The 22,044-nt window shown below is 39.4% G+C and overlaps 1 protein-coding gene across 6 annotated transcripts in view; it reads right to left on the bottom strand.

Moving 5' to 3' along the window:
• Positions 1 to 494: 494 nt before the first annotated feature.
• LOC146250800 (1,4-alpha-glucan-branching enzyme-like) overlaps positions 495 to 22,044 on the bottom strand; it is a 140,987-nt gene continuing 119,437 nt past the window's right edge. For 5 of the 6 annotated variants that reach the window (XM_084679450.1, XM_084679456.1, XM_084679455.1 and 2 more), the window contains 3 exons: positions 18,486 to 18,616; positions 3,715 to 3,832; positions 495 to 1,170 (listed from right to left, as the gene is read on the bottom strand). In XM_084679450.1, the coding sequence (XP_084535576.1) occupies positions 1,108 to 1,170; positions 3,715 to 3,832; positions 18,486 to 18,616 (312 nt within the window). In that variant the 3' untranslated portion in view covers positions 495 to 1,107. Of the gene's footprint in view, positions 1,171 to 2,951; positions 3,136 to 3,714; positions 3,833 to 18,485; positions 18,617 to 22,044 lie in introns of those variants that run through there. The other variant, XM_084679453.1, reaches the window with a different exon arrangement.

The following is a 22,044-nucleotide window of genomic DNA, read 5'->3' as shown; positions in this document are numbered from 1 at the left end:
AACAATGGCGGGAACGAGAAGCACATTTTGACACTTTTCTTGTCCAAGTGGAGCAAGAACTGTGGGAGGAGTAAGGGGGGTATATAATAATATTGAAGAATATACTATATGTGCAGTACCAATAGTGTGACTTGTGTGCTGATAGCAAGAATACTAATTAAATAGTCTACTTTAAACTGAAATCCTACATGGTAGCTCTCCATGAACAAGGTGGGCCATCATATTTACATGTAGTCATTTAGCAGACGCTCTTATCCAGAGCGACTTACAGTAAGTACAGGGCCATTCTCCCCGAGGCAAGTAGGGTGAAGTGCCTTGCCCAAGGACACAACGTAATTTGGCACAGCCAGGAATTGAACCAACAACCTTCTGATTAATAGCCCGACTCCCAAATAGCAAAATTACTTTGACTTGAACATGGTCAGAGTCCTTGTCATTCCAAAATAATAATTTTAACTTGAAGAAAAAAATACAAATAAAGACAGAAAACCACATTAGGTATTAAAGTCTCAGTTTGACTTTCTCAATTTAATTCATTCAACAATAAATGCTTTTGTAAAATGACACATTTGATGTACATTTGGAGATACAGTTTTAGTGCATGAAAAGACCAGCAGTTGCCGAAATTCAGTGTATGATTACCTCCCTATAACTGCTGAAAATTAAAGCAGTATACTCTTAATTCAAGTCTGCTAGTTCCATTGTGCAAAATTAATTGATGATATTAATATATACATGTTTTTGTTAAGATAGTAATCAAGTTCATTGAAATAAACATGACTAGCAACAAAATACATAGGTGTCATAGAAGTACTGGCACTGTAATACAAATCTTAATTTCAAAGTGTGGGTATTTAGATTTAAAAATGTTATTGTACTTTTTGCTATATGAAAAAAATATATAATTACACAAGCCAACTGATTATGGCTACTATAAAGTACATTTTATTTAAACTTTGTGCTGTTACTGTGAGAAGATGGGGGGAAAAATTAAACGAAATAAAGTTGCCTTTGGTGATGTGTGACACTTATCACATGGTAGAAGGTTATTGGTAATGCTGAGGTTGGTTTGGCAACCATGATACATTTTAGTGTCCATTCACATGGTTAATAACAGTAATCAATCTCTTCATTGGCCAGAACAATGGCTGTTCTGCAGGGGATGTAGACCTAGAATGCAATAGACAGAGCAAAGGGGAAATTTAGAGAGGGACTTAAGACATATGACATAATAGCTGAGAAATGTTACCATTACTCATGCCATATTCACCTAAGGACTTGAAATCAGAATCACTTTTACACAATGCGTAGGAATTAAACAACTTGTCTATCTAAAAACAAGGTTGTCCATTGAAAAAAAACGTGTAAAAAAAAAAAAATGTATTCTTGTAAAATTTTAAAAAAATTGTTTGTGGCTGGATTGTCTTTGGCTTCTGTATCTAATGGTTGAATTTTTGCTTAGCTAGATATGGTCTTTTATGTTTGCACTGCCACAAAACAGCAGCCCACTGCATGATTAAAATCTTCCTAGAATACAAAGCTGCTTTATCAATTTAGAGCAATCATTTAGTTTGGGTGGATGGTCACTACCCTGTGTTGTAGATGAACACCTACAACATTAATTTATATGATCAAAATATACATTTTTTTAAATTATGGTGTATCATATTCTTTGATGCCGGTTGTTTGTGTTTTGTCTCATGTTGATGACAAGACTGTACACTCAGACCGTTATCAGTAGTCCACCAGCCATTACATATTATACTAGCGAATGACTTAGATGACAGGTCAGGAATGACTTGTAGGTATTTGGGCATTATTTCACCTTTCCCTTCCACTTTAAAATGTTAGCATAATTGCCATACACAATGTGTCCATGCTTGGATATCCACTGTTAAATGCAGCTTTAATTTACTTTGCATCCTTCCGTCTTTGAATCCATCATTTTTTTACAATTTATTTAATACTAATTTACTATACGACAGTTAAGTGTATTTATTCTGGAGTGTCTGCTTTACTCAGTATATTTAGCTTAAAAATTGGTAGGGACACATAGGTGGGGTGGAATGTGTAGGAGGTAAACCACAGGTAATTATATGGTTAATTTTGACAAAGTAACTAACAAACTACAGTAGAGATCTGACAGGGACAAAAAACAAAATCTTGTTTTTTTTCTAAATGCTAATATATGTTATATTCTGAATGGTATTATTACATTGTTACATACACCGTCTTGTATCCATGAGTGTTCTCTCGTTGTTTTATTGTGTCTTCCCCTCTCTCTCATTATCAAGCTATTATCTAGGTCTCCCAGTTAAGGCTGATTTATACTTCTGCGTTTTTACGCACATGCACACGGGGAACGCCCTCTCCGTCAAGAAACGCCCTCTGCGTGTCCTCGCAGAGCCCTCGCAGAGCTCTGCGTGTACCTCCTGATTTTCCTGACCATCCGTCTGTCCGTGCGTTTTTTATGGGCAGTGAGAAATGGGCAGTGTAGTTGCTAAGAATGTGCTTATTTTATTGATGAAGCGGCTAATTTGTAAATTTGCTCCAACTTTTCGATAACCGAGCGAGCATTGCAGTGCAGCGCCATCTACAGTTCTAGCGGTGAATTGCTTTCAGCACGCAGAGCCGTCGGAGTAGTATAAATTCAACCAATCCGTCCGACTCCGTGCGTGCGTCTGTCCGTTAACGGAGACGCAGAAGTATAAATCGGCCTTTACTTGTCTGCACCATTCCCAAGCCTTAGTCTGTCATCCACTCATTCCATTGCAGTCTTTAAAAAAATTGCCACTGCCTCATGGACAAGAGGCTCATGCTCTGTGCTCGTGATAAGGTTGGCGGGTGTAGCAAAGCACAAACTAAATAGTTCCTACCAATGGCGGTTCTAGACTAATTTTACTGGAGGGGCCAGTGTTTAATCAGAGGGGCACATTAAAAACGGAAACAAATTATATTTAAACATTAAATACTTTAATTTTGCTTTACATTTAAAATCATACAAAATTCCCTCTTCCAGCTTCTCAACTCTCTCAACATCTTAATATGTTTCTCTAACTTTTTTATAATATATTTCTCTAACTTTTTTTTTATTAAAAAAGGCTGCAATGTCCCTTCCTCGGTTCATGATGACAACTAGAAGAAAAATGTGTAAAAAAAAAAAAAAAAAAAAAAAAAGCTCAGCTCAGGGGGGCCACGGGGGGGCCAGGGACGTTTTTACAGGGGCATTGGCCCCTTTATGCCCCCGTGTAGAAACGCCCCTGGTTCCTACATGACACTGCTCACAAGTCGTAATAAAAATTAATTATGCTGGATCAATTAAACAACTAAACATGAATTTGTCCACTTGTTCCATAATGAATGTTTATTGACATTCACCTTGTGAGATTCACAACTTAAAAAGTGACTCGATCCTTCCATCTATGATTGGTTCACCCAAAGGAGTGCCAGTGACGACACCAGTATCTTTGAGAAAAGTTCAAAGATGTTCAACTTTTATGCCCTCTCCTTAATAGAAAGAATTGAAAACCGAAGCTGGCGCTCAGAAAAAAGAGCTATGTGGACACAGGTCCTTACGGTCAACAGTTTTGTGTTTTAGACCAATTGATTCATGTTGAGTGGTTGTTTTAAAACATGTTTGGTACGGACAGCCAATACATTTTTAAAGGGTCATTATATCCTATAATTATACAGTTCTGTTGGGACCATCATTACCATCATAGAGTTGGGTCGACCGTTAAAGGGCTGGGCCTCAGTGAAGAACTCAATGTTATGCTCCAGTCTTCCATGACCTCCATACTGAATCTCGTCAGAGTCCAGCTTAATGGTGTATCTAAAAGAGAAGTTAAGGAACACTGCTGTGGGGAATGACAGATGTTAGTGAACAGGAATGCAATCGTATCCATGAGACACTGCCCTACTTTTACATTTGAAGGCTACTTTGAATACGTTCAAAACGTTTTTTAAACCTGATCTTCACAGCAATCTTTGAATTAATATTCTCACATATGGAGTGGCAGAGAGCATAGACTCCAGCTCTGCAATGCTGTGCTTGTTAAAAGTGTAACGCCGAGCCAACAGACAAACCGCGGTACCATTCACACACTCTCCTACCCCCGACAAGAGGTTTAAGCTTCAAGGAGAAACTTCAATGCTTCTGGCCCAGCATTGGGTCAGAAGGTAGACCAAAATGGCTTACAGTATAGAGACAAAGGAGTCTGAGGAAAACTAACTTTTCATGCATACCTGCAAACTCAGAAGGGCTGAAAAAGGTGACCCCCCCCCACCGCCACTGAACACAAAACAACCTTAAAACTGGTAGATATCTCACAACAAGATATACATAAAAAATCAGATAACAATACTAATGCAGTGGAGGAGATACCCTTGACAAATTCCTTCAAATTGAAGTAGGCTAACAACACATTTCACTGATCTTACATTAGCTGACAAGCCGACTCGCTTACTTTCTATTATTACGTTAACGTTAAACATGTCAACAACAACGTTCTCCATAACGTGGACTATAACGTTGACATAACTATCGGCCGCTGCCGTTATCTTTGTGATTGGCCGAATGACTCGCTTGACGTATCACCAAAGATGTTTTATTGTGAAGACGACCGCAGTCAGTTTTTGAAACTCCCGTTTATAGGAAATTTTACCCACCCCCACACTATTTTAACGACAGCAGTTGATGTGTCATAATGTGTGCTTTTCTCATTATTAGGGTTCCTCCGGTAGGAGGGAACGTATTATTTTTGTTAGTATTCTTCTTATTAGGGTTCCTCCAGTAGGAAGGAACGTATTATTTTTGTTAGTATTCTTCTTATTAGGGTTCCTCCGGTAGGAGGAAACCTATTGTTTTTGTTAGTATTCTTATTATTATTATTATTATTTTTCTTCTCCTAGGCGCCCAAATATCTCAAAAAGTCTCAAAAAAGTCTCAAAAAGTCCCTGGTCATACATTTTCTAAATTGGCACATTGATACTACATCCAAGTGGGTACCCCACATCAGGACCATAGGGGGCGCCACAGGCAAAAAGTCACTTTTTCAAAGTGATGGCATTTCTACGGTGGCCCACGGGTGCACACCACAGCAACATTAGCGAAGCAAACAAAAGTTGAAAACACAACGACATTAACAAAAACAAAACATTTATAAAAACGCTACATTTCAAAAAACAATCTACTACTTACAACACAACAGCATTGGTTCACACCACCAACATCAGCTGGGAACACACCAGCATTAGCCGAGAACACAACAGCATTAGCAGGGAACACCGCAGCATTAGCACAAAACTCAACAACATTTGCAGAAACGCTGCATTTCAAGTTCACACCATATCGTTCTCCAGACCAGTAGGGACAGTGCAAAGTGGAATTAGTTGGGTTCACAGCCGGTCAATTTGAAATCATTCAAATCAAGAACATAATGCTGGTGTGTTCTCGGCTGATGGTGGTGTGAACCAATGCTGTTGTGTTGTAAGTAGTAGATTGTTTTTTTTAAATGTAGCGTTTTTATAAATGTATAGTTTTTGTTAATGTCGTTGTGGTGTGTGTTAATGTTGTTGTGTTTTCAACTTTTGTTTGCTTTGCTAATGTTGCTGTGGTGTGCACCCGTGGGCCACCGTAGATTTCTACCCCATTGCTCCAATTCTTCTGAAACTTGGTGTGCATGCTTCATTTTTCATGAGGAACAAAAAAGTGATAATTAGGGAAAACCTTCAAAATGGATCTCCTCTCAAACAAAATGTCAAATTGACTTAATGTTGTACAGATATGTAAAATTGATGTATTTCAAATAGGGCTCTCAAGCGATTAAAATATTTAATCGCGATTAATCGCAAAATTATTCAATCTATTTGATCTGTTAAAATGTTACCCCAATAAATGTTTTTTTTTGTGGAAATTACATCAAAAGGGTGTACTTAAATTCAGATAGGCCTAACTGGATGATAATTTCCATATAACAAGTTCAAATGGAACACAACTTAAATTGTGAGGGAGTTTTATTCACTCACAGCTAACGCTGCTGCTAGCTGTGTGCTTTCCTTGCATGTGATAGTTTTGGCTGGAAGTAGCCTATTCCGGTGATAACTAAACTCAGCCTGACAATCAGTACACACAGCCTTAGATTTCTCAACCGAGCAGTCTCGCAACTTGTTGAAATGAAACTTGCCATCTAAAATCCCTCTCTCCATCATTCAGCTACCGTCTGCAGTCGAAATCATGTGACAACAGGTGATTCCCAGGGTCAAAAAGAAACCTGCGTTAACGGCACTATTTTTTTTTGTCGTGTTAAAGTGACATTGCGTTAATGCCTTATTAACGCATTAACTTTGACAGCACTAATTTAAAAACGTTACTTAAGACAATTGAATCAAATACAAAATGGCTGAAAGGGGTGTATTTATGTAAATGTCCACATTGCATCAATATGTTTGTGTCACTAAATCAAATGTATTTTTGAAGGATGGTTCAAACCTAATAGGCTTTAAGGTGACACGCCCCTGAATTACCATGCAAAGTTTCACCTTGATATGTCAAAATGACGGAATTACAGCTGTTTAACTTGGACCAAATCTGACAATGTGCGCCATTGGAGAAACGGCTTATTTTATTATCCAGTTACAGAACTTTGCATAATCTATGTCTGGGAATGGCTCAATTGGCTGAGATGTTGTGCTGGTAAGCAAAGGGTTGTAGGTTCAAAACCAGTCAGAGGCATAGTTGTAAACCACAGCAAAACAAGCCAGGTTCACCAAGTTCTATGCATGGTAGTGTCAGATTCACAACTGAGTTACCTCTAATGAAGTATATTGATTGTTCAGGTGGATCCCTTGCCTGTTGCACAAATGTATTTCAGTAACCTAAGCTAGGACACATCGCCACTGATGCAAGGCATAATTAGAAATTCCCTAATGGCACCCCAAACAACCTTTTTAAAGCACTACGAGTAGGCTATTCTTTGCAGCAGTAACCAGTCATCCCGTTGTCCCGATTTTATAGGAAATGTACAAGAGAATATGGCTATTCATAAACTGTCAACAGTTGATGTGTGGCAGAGAAGCTGACTTGCCCTCATGACCTCATGCTCTTGAGTTTGAATCTGGGGGTCAGATGGCTGAGTGGCTAGGGAGTTGGGCTATTAATCAGAAGGTTGTTGGTTCAATTCCCAGACGTGCGAAATGACGTTGGGCAAGGCACTTCACCCTACTTGGAGAATGTCCCTGTACTTACTGTAAGTCGCTCTGGATCAAGCGTCTGCTAAATGACTAAATGTACTATTTAGTTTAACAGGAATCCAGGTACAACACATCGCTGCACAATCATAATTTTAGCGCTACTTCATTTTGAGGGGACTCCTACACCAGAAGAGCCAGAACTAAATCTTTATTAGCTTGTGTTCTGTAGATAAGATCCCGCTCCTTTTGTATATTTAGTCCACATATTTAAGTTTCAATATTCCAATATGTTTAATGTATGCACCTCCCTGCCAAAGTAAATTCCTTGTTTGTGCAAACATTCATGGCGAATAAAATCCCTTCTGATTCTGATTCATTGAGACAGCGCACTGGATTTCTTGCATCGTTTAGAAAACCTAAATTTGGTGTAGGATACATGTCTTTCAAAGCAATATTTGGCAAAAATGAATACAAGACAATATGGCTTAATTTAAATGTTCATATTGTTTCTGTCAATAACGCAAATGTTCTTTTGGCTGATTTTTCAAACCTTCCAGATTACATAATTCTGAAGTACCATGTGCAATCTCACCTTGATATGTCAAAAGATTACTGAATTACGGCTGATTAAACTTTGGCCTAATCTCACAATGCTTGCCACAGGATAAACGGCTGACTTTTTGATACAGTAACTGATACTTTTAATTCCAGCCACTGAGAATAGCTCAATGGTCTGACACAGAGTGCTGCTAAATCCAGCCACAACCTTTTGGCCTGTCACAATTCCAACTTTCTGTTTAGTTGAACAGGATGTCATCATTCTGAAGTACCACACGTAATTTCACCTTAATATGTCAAAATATTACTGAATTACAGCTGATTACACTTTGTCCCAAAGCTAACCAAAACTATTACTCAGCCTTTTTTATTCGTAGAAACTCAACAGTTTATGTGTAGCAGGAGGATGAAGATGCTGACTTGCAACCACATGCGCTTGATTTCGAATCTCCATTCAACCTGTTGTTGTTTGCCAAACATGAACACTCTTGTTGTCCAACTCTTGATCCTATACAATGTACATTTGTATAATATTTTGCCATTTTGCGGAGAAACCCGCATCGCTGCTTGCAGCTATATTTTAGAATGTTGTTTTAATTGATGTTTGATCATAACTTCCCTTCAAGTAGTTACGTTAGTCAATCTTTAGATCCAAATAAACCCCCAGCTAGAGTAACTGGCCAATGAACAAATTCACCTTCACAAAGATACCCCCCTTTCTTCGTGGATTATAAACCCCACAACAACAAAAATCACCCCCGCTTTTTTGTATGAATTTACCTTAAGTGTTCGCGGCACGTCTAACCTATTCTTCTCAATCAGCAACTCACTGGATTTGAATAGCTACATTTCTTAATAGTGACATTGGCATGTTGTGGTTTAATTTGTCTGCGTTTGATTTAGTTTACACATTTAAACTAACTCTCGTTAGGATTCCCATTACCGCCAGATTGTCCACCATTGTTTACAAGGCCTCTCTCTCTCTCTCTCTCTCTCTCTCTCTCTCTCTCTCCAATACTGCTTCAGCATTCCAAGTATTGTTTTTTGAATCTTTACTCAACTTCTTCATATTCTTCTTCTTTTTCTATTTCTTCCTTGACACCTTTCAGCACTTTCAAATCTTCAGCTATTAAAACTGTTCAGCTATCAAAACATTCTGCAGTTTCAGGCCATGGGTGCAATATATTTTCAGCTTTGTACCTCTTATGCTTGAATTAATATAAATCAATATTCATAATATTTTTTACATGGTTTTCCAATTGAAAAAAAACTCAAATCCTCTCAATCCTCTTAAACTTCTTCAACTTTCAAATCCTTCTTCTTCCTCAATCCCTCAGCTACAGCCACCATTTAAACTTTAAAATGTTGACAAAACCCTAAACTATTTTAAATTAATTCAGATTTTTGATATCTATTCAACTTTTTTGAATATCACTGATTGTTTCATGACTTTCTAACCGTTTCTGAGATTACATGGGTGTGTATGTGAAAGCCTAGAGTGCAGACTCAAACGCTTAAAGTGGCGGGGAGCTTCGGATGTCGTTAAAAAAAGATTTCTAGTTTGCCAGCATTGCCACAATTTTCGCTCTTCATGCTTCATTTTTGGATCAATAGATAACTAATTTTGTGCTGGTGGTAGAAAGTTGTCTGTGGAATCCAACAGACTTACACATTTGTTCAGAGCCCCACAAAAGCAAGTTTTCTGTCAATTTAGATTTTTGATATTTGGTATAGTAAACACCCTAAACTTCATTGCAATGTACAAAATGTATATGACTACTTATGAAAAACTGTTAATTTCAACGTTTTTTGGTGAGAAAAAAAATTGACAGCTAGCAAGATTTTCAAGCCATGTCAAATCAAATGCTTAGTTTGCTTGCTCTTTTGAGTGCTGCAGCCCATAACAACTGATCGATGAAATAACTTGCTGAGGTTATTAATGTAGCCTATACTTCATATGACATTTACAACGTCATTACGAACAAAAGGAACATTGGCAGAAGTCAGGGTGTTGATGCTTTCAGAGGATTTTAAGAACCACTTGACTGACCCCTATTGAAGTGCATCTCAACGAGAATAGGCCTGATATATTGATTTGAGAATGCTTATCGATTGTGTTAATCAGGTGCAGAATAGCTTTTTGAACTTTATGTTAAATAAACATTGCGGTTTTCCAATTGGGAAAACCTTGTCTAGTGAAGGTGATGTCTTAATCATTTCTGGCTCCACATTGTCGACAGAGGAAGCAGAAACATGCTAGCTTGGCTGAGTACCCAAGTTCGAGAGCGATACCAACTTGGGTTGAAAGCCCAGGACCTTGGCTGAAAATGTGCATGGGGTACGTTTGATTTGGAGTGCTGTCATTCAAACCATGCTCGCCTTCACCCAGTTAAACTTTGCATTAAACACTGATATGTACTGTATACACTGCTTTCTAGAGGCGGGATGTCGTCACTTTGCCGTAACATAATCAAAATGCATAGTGAGAGATGTAGTTTATGGTCAATGCAAGCTGTAAAGCAGCGTACACTTATTCAGATACACCATTTAAGCTTCCACGGGCCACATGAAATGATGTGGCGTGCCACATTTGGCCAGAGGGCCTTGAGTTTGACATATGTGAACTACATACTTAGGACTCCAGAGCGGACGCTAATGACTCAGCTGTGCCATGTTAACATGTTGAAGCCATATCATGTGCGTAAGCCTTCTCTGTGTCCAGGTGCCCTAAACCAGCCCACCAGGTCCAGTGTGGTCACGGTGGTACTGTGCTCCTCTGACCTGGAGAAACAAGAGGAGGTTATAGCTTCTCAATTCACTCCCGCAGTGTGAAAGGTTGAGTAATTCAGTTATGCTTACACAGTTGGATTCTCTCACCGATCATTTAGATAATATTCAAACTGAAGATCTTGTGGCACTAATCAAATGCTTTCCAAGTGTGTTCAATAATATCCCCAGCGTGACAACCGTCTTGGAGCATGATGTGAATGTTGCAGGTGCTGCTCCAATATGCCAACACCCCTAACGGGCTAGCGCTGCGAAGAGGGAGGTGATGAGAAAGGAGGTAGCTTACCCCTGGAAAACAAAAAAGCCCAAACCAGCAACAATGCCTGGACTTCGTCGGGTATCCTCGTACCTAAACCAGACGGTACTTCTAGGTATTGTACTGACTACCAGCATGTGAATTCTATAACCGTGCCTGACTCTTTTCCTATGCCAAGGATCGATGACTGTGTAGACACCATTGGTTCTGTGGCGTTTGTGAGTAAGCTAGATTTGTTGAAGGGATACAGGCAGGTCCCTCTTACGTATTGTGCCTCGGAGATATCTGCCTTTGTGACACCTGAGTTTTTCACAGTATACTGTCATGCCGTTTGGAATGCACAATGCGCCAGCTACTTTCCAAAGGCTCATTAACATTGTGTTTGCAGGGGTTAAAAACTGCACTGTGTACTTGGATGATATAGTCATCCATTTGCCTACTTGGGACAACCACCTGTCCACCTTGGAAACAGTGTCACAGCGGTTGGAGGAGGCATCCCTAAACCTCAATCTCGCAAAATAGACAAAAAAGAAAGAGTTCAGAAAGGCAACTGTGACGTACTTTGGAAAACAGGTGGGACGGGGCCAGGTACGCCCCTTAGCTGATAAGGTGGAAGCAATGCTTGTGTTCCCTGCTCCCACCACTTGCAGAAAATTGCGTAGGTTTCTGGGAATGGTTGGATACTACCGCACGTTTCCTAGGAACTTTTCCACCATAGTAGCACTACTTACATCTCTTCTCAGTTTGAAAGTACCTTTTATGTGGTCCCCAAAGTGTAATGCTTCCTTTGAGGCAGCCAAAGCTTTGCTCTGTAGTGCACCCGTTTTAGCCGCCCCCGACTTCCGTAAACCCCCTTCAAATTGGAGGTGGATGCCAGTGCCGTAGGCGTAGGGGCTGCCCTATGGCAAGAAGACATTGAGGGGGTGAATAGGCCTGTCAGCTTCTTTTACCGTAAATTCAATCCCCGTCAGTCAAGGTATTTCACTATTGAGCAGGAAACCCCAGCTTTGTTATGGGCATTACAGCACTTTGAGGTTTACGTGGGTTGCAGCTCTCGGCCAGTGCAGGTCTATACTGACCACAACCCACTTGTGTTCTTGTATTGGATGTACAGAACTGCAGGCTTATGCGGTGGGCTCTGGTTGCACAGGAGTACAACCTTGACATTAATCACCTTAAGGGGTCTGCGAACATAGTTGCAGATGCTTTGTCCCGAGCATAATGCTGGGGTTCGTTGTTTTGTTTTGTGTGTTATGGTTGTATGTCGCAAACCGGAGTGGTTTGCTCGTTTTGTGGTGGGCGTGTTACGTCCCTCAGTTGTCTGAGGGCAGTTACTGTTTTGTGTTTGTACGTTTCTGTTTTGCTGGAGTTTGTCCAACAGGAGGAACCATTCTGTTCAGCGAGGACACCTCATTGCCAGCGCACATCTGCAGTCTGGTGTTAATCTGGCCTACCCCTTCATCAGCACGCTGTCAGCTGTGGCTTGTTTGGACGCTAGATAAAAAGCCCTCGAGCATTTGGTTCGCTCTCTTGGTTTTGGTGGGTCGAACATGTTGTGTCGAGTTTTGTGATTACTAACCCTGTTTTTAATTTTCTTTAGAAAGCATTGCAGTGTACACCTCCCGTAGGGTAACTTCTCTGTTAGATGCATGTAAGGCAGATTTTCTGTGTTCATACAGCCTAACAGTGCGTGTCCACTGCAGCATTGTCTTGAACTGATTGTTTTATCCGGGTACTCGACTAATAAAAAAAAAAAAAAAGTCAAACTCCTTTCCTTTGTCTTGACTCCTTCCGGCCTGCCTTCTTCAGAATAACCTCCTAATCAGATTGGCGTCACAGAACAGAATATCTGCAGCAAAAGGGTGCCAGCAGGTGAGCAGACTTTGATTGTCATTTTTGAATGGTTATGTTAATTTCTGCTTACCTGTGGTCCCACAGCTGTTTAGACAACGAACCTGTGCAACTTATATTTGTAAAAGGGGAATGGATGGTTTCTGTATGAGGGCAAGGCAGAAGACACAACTTTTTGTAGTAACTTTATGAAATAATAAGTGGATTGGCAAAACTATATTTTATCTCACTTAATGGCAGTTGATTGTTGCAATGCGAAAGGCCTATCAGTCGCTTGGAAAAGAACATAAGACGCGCAGATACGGGACAGGACCGTAATTTCATAAGTAAGGGCTGGGCCGCTTGGTTAAATAAGTGTTGTATCTGCGTAGGTCATAGTGATACAGTAAAAGGCTGTTGTGTTTCATGGATGTAAGGCCGTAAAAACCTTAAATTGTTAGAAGGTCTGTTAAACGAGGCAGGATTCCTTGCCGTAAAGCCCATTACATGAGTCGATCTAATTGTGTCTGGTATACGATTAAGGATCCTTAGGGTAATGGTTGGTTACGCTGTGATAAAATAATACGTTGAAAGAGACGTTTCATTGAAGTAAGCTATAAGGCTCAAGCAATATTTTCCAAGGACTAATAACGTGTTGTGTCTTACAGTTACAGTCATTATGTGCTACATTTATGTATAGAGATATCTTCTTAAAAGATAATTAAAGCTTAAAAGATAAATGACCTATGATTGAATAAATAAATAAGGATTTGATTTCGGATTATTAGCTTACTAACACTTTTGTTGTTGTTGCTAAAACGTGCATGCAAACATGGGGAGCAAATCTGGAAAATCGAATTTGCCATTAGTAATTACATTTAAAACAGAAAAGGATTTGCCGCATAAGGAACGCAAGGCAATAAATAAATTAATAAAGATTGAACCACATTTGAAACAAGTTTCGAATAAAAGTTTAGCACATATGATGCCAAGAGACCGGATTCTCACTAAAGTCAGATTATTTTATGTTGAACCATATTTGACTAATCTGTTTAAATGGACAGACGGACAGATACCGCTTGAGGGCACGTTTGATAAACACCAGTTGCAGATTGCTCGTAAATATCTTATTGACAATCTGGCTGTCAGTGATTCTGATTGGGATACTGATTAAATGCGCGAGGTTTATATCGCCTGGGAATTGATGGGTGATCAATGGCCAGTAAATATTGCAAAAAGAGAGAAAAATTTAAAAGAAGCTGAGTAAGTTTACCAATTTTGCTATGGAACAGATTGAGCTGTCTGTTCAGCCTGGAATGCCTATAGACACCCCACAGGAGCTGTCAACTCGCTGTACTCTTAGATATCTGCTTACAACGCCCCCTTGCTTATGACGATGAGATGTATGATATTTACGAGTGGTTGTTTTTGGATGCCGGTTCTAGTATCGAACAATCTAAAACACATACTTGTCCTCGCGCTACTGCCACATATATTTTCCCACAGGGAATCTCAGGACAAACAGCTAAAAAATGGCGAGATCAATGTACTAACATGTGGCTTGATAACTGTAACAAGGCTTTTGATACTGCAAATTGGAAATTTAAAGGTGACAGGAAACGGACCCAGGATGAACAATTAAGATATATACCAAAGAAAATTTACAGGCAGAATTAAAAAATATATTTCACCTTTTGAAACAGAATAAGGTTGTTGACATTGATATTGATCGTTTTATTGGCGTGTTGATGGACACTTTTGTTGGAGCAGTAGAAGCGTATCAACGCAAGTATAATGTCAAATTAGATCCAGGATTCCCAGTTTCCATAAAGATATAAACGGTGTGTTGACATGCATCTCAGAGAAAGGTTTGCTAAAATGTCATGAGGAAATTGTGGATCTGCTACAGTCTAGAACAGGGAAATATCAACGTAATGGACAAAGTACTTTTCTAGGCCCATTATTGACTCTTGGAGATAAAGTTTTAGACCACCCTTTATCGTTGTCTGAAATTTCTCATATTGTACAGGACACTCCAAAGCCATTTATACATCCAAAAGCTTTCAGAAATTGATATACGGCTGTTTTAATGCATTCAGGTTTAAGTGGAAAGGATTCCCGATACATTCTAACCACATTAATGCCAAATGTAAAGTTAGAAACATTGATAGAAGCTTGTCCAACTTTATCTGTTGAATTTGATAGTCCTAAATATGATGACAATGTCCATCCATGGTTGACACAGGCGCATAAACAAGACCACATTGCTGAAGTATCTAACTTCTTACAAAAACACGCCATCCAGGCATAGCCGCGGGAACATATTTTATCAGGGGGGTGCTGGCGGGGGCTTAATGTTGCAGGGCTGCAGGGAGGAACTGGGAGTAAAAATAGGTCCTGGACTTTTATCCAGACCGGCTCACCAGAACTGGCCCCCATATACGCCACCACAGCGTAGCGCGCTCGCCGAAAAAATGTTGGCCTTTATTTGAGCGCAAAATAGTTGAGCTTCATGTAAAATAAACATAGCTGTTTTTCAATTGGTAAAACCTTGTCTAATGAAGGTGATTCCATTGTCTTTTTAATTTTAAGCCCCACCCTACGTTACTTAGGCTGGTTTTCCATCGTTATTCTTCTCCCTGTGCTCCCGATTGCCAGTCCGCTACTGCGGAGCTGTGCCACAGTGTTGGATTTTTAAGTCATATAATTTAAATTCTCATGCTGTCAGGGGGTGCTGCAGCATCCTCAGCACCCCTAGTTCCCGCGGCCATGCTTCCAGGAACTTGACGCAACTCAGGTACTAAACGAAAATCGGATGAGACAGTTTCCGCATATGCCAATTGATTTCAAAACACGTGGAAAGATGAGGCTAAATTAGACATTAATGACGCGGAAGATACTTTTTTTGTTAGAATGTTCTTAAATGGATTAGATCCTAGATCAGCCTAGACTCTCAAGTTGTCTGTGCCAGATTTGTTTTCATTAAGTCCGGTGAAATTAATTAGAAAAATACGGGAATTGGAGGCAGTCTGATTGTTTAATGTTCAATTTCAGGTAGTATAAATGGACCTACCTTGGCTAACGATACTGTAGTAGTACATTAAAATTCTGAGGATCAAAGGAATGTACGTTTTAATATGAACAATTCTAACCCAAATAGAGGTAGTTTTCTACTTTAATAGGAATAAACAACGATAATTTGGAGGAAGTAGAGGCGCATGTCACTATTGTCGTAGACAGGGTCATTGGATCAAAGATTGTCTTAAGAATGCAGGATGAGGAGAGGTGTTTATGCTCAAGGAGACACTCGCCCCTCCCTACCATTGAATGTTACTCCTCAGAGGCCAGCCAGGGTACTGCAGGACACACAACAGAAAGACACACCAGTCAATCTGATGTGGGATAAGTGACGCTGTGTATCAATGGATCTGGACAATGTTAAATGTATCATTAATGCCCCACAATTTCATGTTTCAGATACACCATCTGAAATACCACAGTTAAGTTTGAGTATTGCAGGAAAACAAATTCCTTTTTTGGTTGACACCCGAGCCACCATATCCTGCTTAAGGAAAACAGATATTGACTGTCCTTTGAGTAAGAATACTGTCCAGTCCGTCGGCATCAGTGGTAAGCCCCAGATAGATCCTATTTCACTCCCATTACAAATTGATATTGATGATTATAAATTACAACATTCCTTCATTGTTAGTGCCACTTCTCCAATGGCATTATTGGGAAGAGATGCTATGTATAGCTATGTTAGCTAGCCAACCGTTGTAATGCTGATGTCCATATGGTCGGAAGTGGAGTTAACCAGGTACTGTTCCCACCTATTACCTCCCTGTAGAATGCGTGAAGAGGTGGAAGAGATTTTCTCCACAACTTGATTTAAGGGGTACCAACATTAACATTTGTATATCTCCTTTACGATGAACAGATTTAAATGAATTTACTAACTAATGAATGAATAACTAATCCCAATATACATCATTGGAAAGCTTACAATCTGCATTTCCTCAATCTGTATAATTTTTTTGAATGACCATAACCTACATGTGGACCTAAATACCAGAACATGTCACATATTATTGATGATATCATTAGCTGATGCAGCAGCAACCACTCATCGATAGGCTCTTTCTATTCGGCACCGATGCTGCTATGTTAAGGTCCCATGACATGAAAATGTCACATTAGGAGGTTATTTAACATTAATGTAAGTTCCCCCTAGCCTGCCTGTTACCTCCCCTTTCTCTGCTTTGCTTGCCCAGAGAATTTGGCCCACCAACGAGAAAATGAGCTACGACCGTGCTAGCGTGATATTGGTTTTTCTTTGAGACATCATGGCTTCCAAACGACCATGCATGGAAGTTAGCCCCGCCTTTCTCCCCCTCATAGCATTTAAAGCTACAGACACAGAAATGGCACGTCCTAAGGAAAGCTCATTGTGGTACTGCTCGTAGTGGCTGTAATTCTGCACCAAGGCTGAATTTCGGGAAAGAGACTTCAGATACATTATTAAGGGACCACTAAGGCCTATATAAAAGCATCCAAAAACAGCATGCCATGGGACCTTTAATGTTTATCACTAGTTTGTTGAGGCTGCCCCAGAGAATTGGACTGAACTGACTGATCCATTCTCACCCACAGTGAACACTGGTTATTGCATTATTATTAGGGCTGTCAAGCGATTAAAATAATTAATCGCGATTAGTTGCATCATTTCATATGATTAATCGTGATTAATCACAATCGCAAAATTATTCAATCTATTTAATCTGTTAAAATGTTAAGCCAATAAATTATTTGTGGAAATAACATTAAAAGGGTGTATTTTAACTTCAGATAGGCCTAACTGTATGATGATGTCCATAAAACAAGTTCAGATGGAACACAAATTGTGAGGGAGTTTTATTCACTCACAAACTATACTGCTGTTTAAAAAACATCCACAAAATTAGACTTGTTCTGGAATATAAAATACATTTTAGACATGTTGTCTCATACCCTACTATGACATCCTGCTCCATAATAATAAAATCTCACTCAAACATACTTCAGATACTTAAGCAACCACAGATTGACCTTAATATTGAACAATACAGTTTCTATTTTGATGAACCCAGTCAGCTGCTCGCTTCTTTTGTGAGTTTTGTCTGCCATATTACCGGAGCGAACGCTGCTACCGCTAACGCTACTGCTGCTGCTAGCTGTGTGCTTTGTTTGCATATGATAGTTTAGGCTGGAAGTACTCCGGTGATAACTAAACTCAGCCTGACAATCAGTACACACAGCCTTAGTTGTCAACCGAGCCGTCTCGCAACTTTTTGAAATGGAACTTCCCATCTTAAAGCCCTCTCTCCATCATTCAGCTACTGTCGGCAGTTGAAGTCATATGACGACAGGCGATTCCCAGGGTCAAAAAGAAACCTGCGTCAACAGCATAATTTTTTTTTTGCCGCGTTAAAGTGAGATTGCGTTAACTCGTTATTAACACGTTAACTTTGACAGCCCTAATTATTATTATAGTTTATTACTAATTAATCATTTCATTTAATTATCTTAGTATGTACATCATATATTTTTCACAAAAAATCTCTATGTATTATTAACTCGGATGTTTCCTCACTTACTGTCAACATTATCCCAAACTTAAATTTTCACAACCTGCACTTGAACACAGGACTCCAAAGAAGAAGTCAGTTGTTTACCTCATTGTACCATAACAATGAGTTAAAACACTTGTGTATTGGGAGAGCAGGAGTTTTACCATGGAAAAGTTACCATGTTGGAATTGTTTAAAGTCATTGCTGATTGCACCCCTAAACATAAAGAGAGGATAACAGAGATGAAAAGATACTTTCCAGGAGAACCCACTGCCACCTTGTAGTGCTGGTAGCTCTTGGTGGGGTGGAAGTTGAAGATGAACAGGACATTGGCTCTCTCAAACACTATCACTTTGTCCCCCTCATGTTGGGCGCTCACAAATGCCTGGAGAAGACCAAAATAAGACAAAATATTCAAGATTAGCCCTCCAAGTGTGTCCATACTGAAGTTTTGTTGCATCAACTTTTGAAGATTCACCTTGTCAATAGAGAACAAAGGAAATACATTTTTATTTGATAAGTGAGATTGAAATATCTATATATTTTGTATTAAAATACTTTTGTATTTTGTAGTTTAAAAATACTGTAAAATACTTTGTGACAAGTCTACATGATGGCATCGTCAAAACTAGTCCACAATGCTCGTCATGAAGTCTGTGTTTAAGATATCAGTGAGACACATACACACTTCTGGAACTATAGATAGTGCACAGTTCCCATGATGCAGCCAGTACAGTTTCTCAGTGGCTTTGGTACCTACATTTCTCAGATCACAATTGAAATTTTCAAAAGTACTTGTTCAATCTCCACATCAAGTCACTCATGCACATCAAAAAAGCATTATTTTCAAACTTTTGACCAAATGTGAAACACTGGTGAAAAGGGGCGGTTGTCAGCCAACGTCATATCTAGTTTTTACAAATTATGTGTCCTACATTTAAATATGAAAATGTTGAAGATACGTGTATCTGAATGGTGATAAACCCAGAGAGCTGTAGCCCAGATTTTTGGCTTCAAAGATGGGTTTGGGAGAAGACAAGAAGGAAAACAATCCATCCTCAGTCGTGTGATACCTGAGGTGTGGGATGACATGATCCGCCTGTCCCCAAGGTACATTAAATTCCCTTACACTGCATTAACCAGGCCAACATTAAAGCGTAATTTGTATCAAAAACCAGTTTCCCAAATGTAATCAGTGCTATCGACTGCACACGTTACAAAAAGGGCACAATGGTTGATTCATTCTTTTTTTGTCAATCGAAAAATGTTTTACCCCATCAACGTTCAAATAACTGCTAGCCTAAGGCCACCAAAAATGCTGAGATTGTTTTGTTAAGCGGATAAACATAACTAATAAATGCATTTTGCATATTCACATGAGAGAAACAAATATATGACAGTTTGCAACTATTTTGCAAATGGTGGGCTAATCCATTTATGAATAAAATAAGGTAGGCATAATAAAAGGAGATGATGGCATGGGCGGGGGCTGTTATGATCATTGGATCATTCTTGAAGGCTTATAATTTACAATAATTAGAGACACGGATAGACTACAGCACTCCGTGACTTGATTCGGCCGGGCAACCTTAATTGTCTCCAATCGCACACAACTTCCGCCTTCACAATCGAAGTCCCCCTTTGCTAATTTTATAAAATTATAGCAGCCCACTCAATGAAATATTTTACAATAGCATTTCTGAAATATCGAGAGGTGTAAATGAACATTTTACAACATCTTACATCTGGCTACAACAAATGCATATGTCAAAGTGCGACATTCATTGGAGCTGTTGGCATTTCGTGTTTCCTGATATGTGCATGTGTTTGACTTTTATTCAGTTAAATACTTTACACTTGATTTCTTTGCTTTAATTTGTGTGTTTTATATCGAGTTGTGTTGGGGCACATACTGTATTTTGCTGTGTAGAGTTTTTGTTGTTGAATTACATTGGGGGATCAACTAAATGGACAACAGCTGGTTAATTGGACCACACCCCCAGCTCAGGATAGTTTTAAGGGCGGATTTGGGACAGTTGAGAGAACAGACAAAGAAACAGTGTAACAGACAGATGGGAAAGAAAGCAAGTTGCCAATAAGGCCATTGAGAGAGATAGAGCAACCAACCCGGCTTTTGATGGCAGAGGCGACATGCAGTGGTTCAATGCCTAAAAACAGATACGTAAATTAAAGTCAACCAGGAAAGACTGTCTGTGCTCCTAATTACTTGCACACCATTCTCTTTTACACGCAACTGAGGGGATTTCTTCCCTTTAAGCCGCCACTGCAGAACTGTGTGACTGTGGAGGACGAGACAATCAGGTCAGGAAACCAAAGAACCCACACGGAAGACGGTGCCCCCGCTACTGCAACTCCCCATAGTGATACGTAACACTGCCTTAAGCTAGGCCTGTCGCGATAGTCAATATAGTGACTATCGCACGGGATATGGAAATGAGTGCTATCATTTTGGTGCCGCAATATATTGCAACTGATAATTTTTATAATAAAAAAATAATGATTATATTAATTTTTACATAAGAACAAATGTCACCACCACTGCAGAACTGTGTGACTGTGGAGAGGACGAGACAATCGGGTCAGGAAACCGAAGAACCCACACGGAAGACGGTGCCCCCGCTACTGCAACTCCCCATAGTGATACGTAACACTGCCTTAAGCTAGGCCTGTCGCGATAATCAATATAGTGACTTATCGCACGGGATATGGAAATGAGTGCTATCATTTTGGTGCTGCGATATATTGCAACTGATAATTTTTATAATAAAAAATAATGATTATATACATTTTTACATAAGAACAAATTCAACAAAATGTTTTGTCGATCCCGCTGCCTCATGCATCATCAGCCTCAAACCAGCGTTTACAAATATGCTGCAAACGTTTGACAAACACAGGGCTGCCAACTCTCACGCATTGGCCATGAGACACACACATTTCAACTATTTCACATGCTCTCACGCCACACCTTGTATATGTCAAGCTGAATAGGCAACGCCAACCAAGTGGCCTGTTAACGTTGTAAACAATAAGGGATGATGGAGTGAAGCGGCGAACAGCCGTTAAAACTCGCCTGGGGTGGGGGGGGGGGGGCAGTGGCATAAAAGACTGAAAATTACAATTTAAGTGTGTGCAATAATATTGTTTATCACAATTTATTTGGGTGCAATATATCACACAAGAGAAAGTAGTTATCGTGACAGCCCTACCGTTAGCGATCAATTTATATGGTCAATCGAGACATTTGGGACTTTTTTTATTTATGCTACAGCGGTCATCTGTCATTGCTTTTTAACCCTTGTGTTATCTTCAGGTCATTCTGACCCATCAGTCATTGTGACCCACCGTCGTATTGCAACAACTTTACCGCATACAAAAACAAAGTGAAGCATTTTCTTTTGACTACTGGGCTGTCTCAGACCCCCCACATCGTGATATTAAAAGAAAAATATTAAGTATTGTTCTTTGAATCTTTATTCAGCATCTTCTTCTTCTACTTCTATTTCTTCCATAACACAATTAAGCGACTTCAAATCTTCAGCTATTAAAACCGTTCAGCTATCAAAAAATTCAGCAGTTTCAGGCCATGGGTGGTATGACTTTTCAGCTTTGTACCTCTTATGCTTGAATTAATATAAATCAATATAAACATCAATATAAACATAATATTTTTAACATGGTTTCCAATGGAGTTTTCTTTCAAATCCTCTCAAACTTCTTATAACTTCTTCAACTTCCAAATCCTTCTTCTTCCTCAATCTTTCAGCGACATGTTGACAAAACCCTAAACTA

This window comes from Hypomesus nipponensis, chromosome 18 (assembly GCF_054491055.1).
Source record: "Hypomesus nipponensis isolate SF chromosome 18, ASM5449105v1, whole genome shotgun sequence".
Taxonomy (NCBI): Eukaryota; Metazoa; Chordata; class Actinopteri; order Osmeriformes; family Osmeridae; genus Hypomesus; species Hypomesus nipponensis.
The sequence above is the reverse complement of the archived record's forward strand: the minus strand, read 5'-3'. Positions and strand labels throughout refer to the sequence as shown.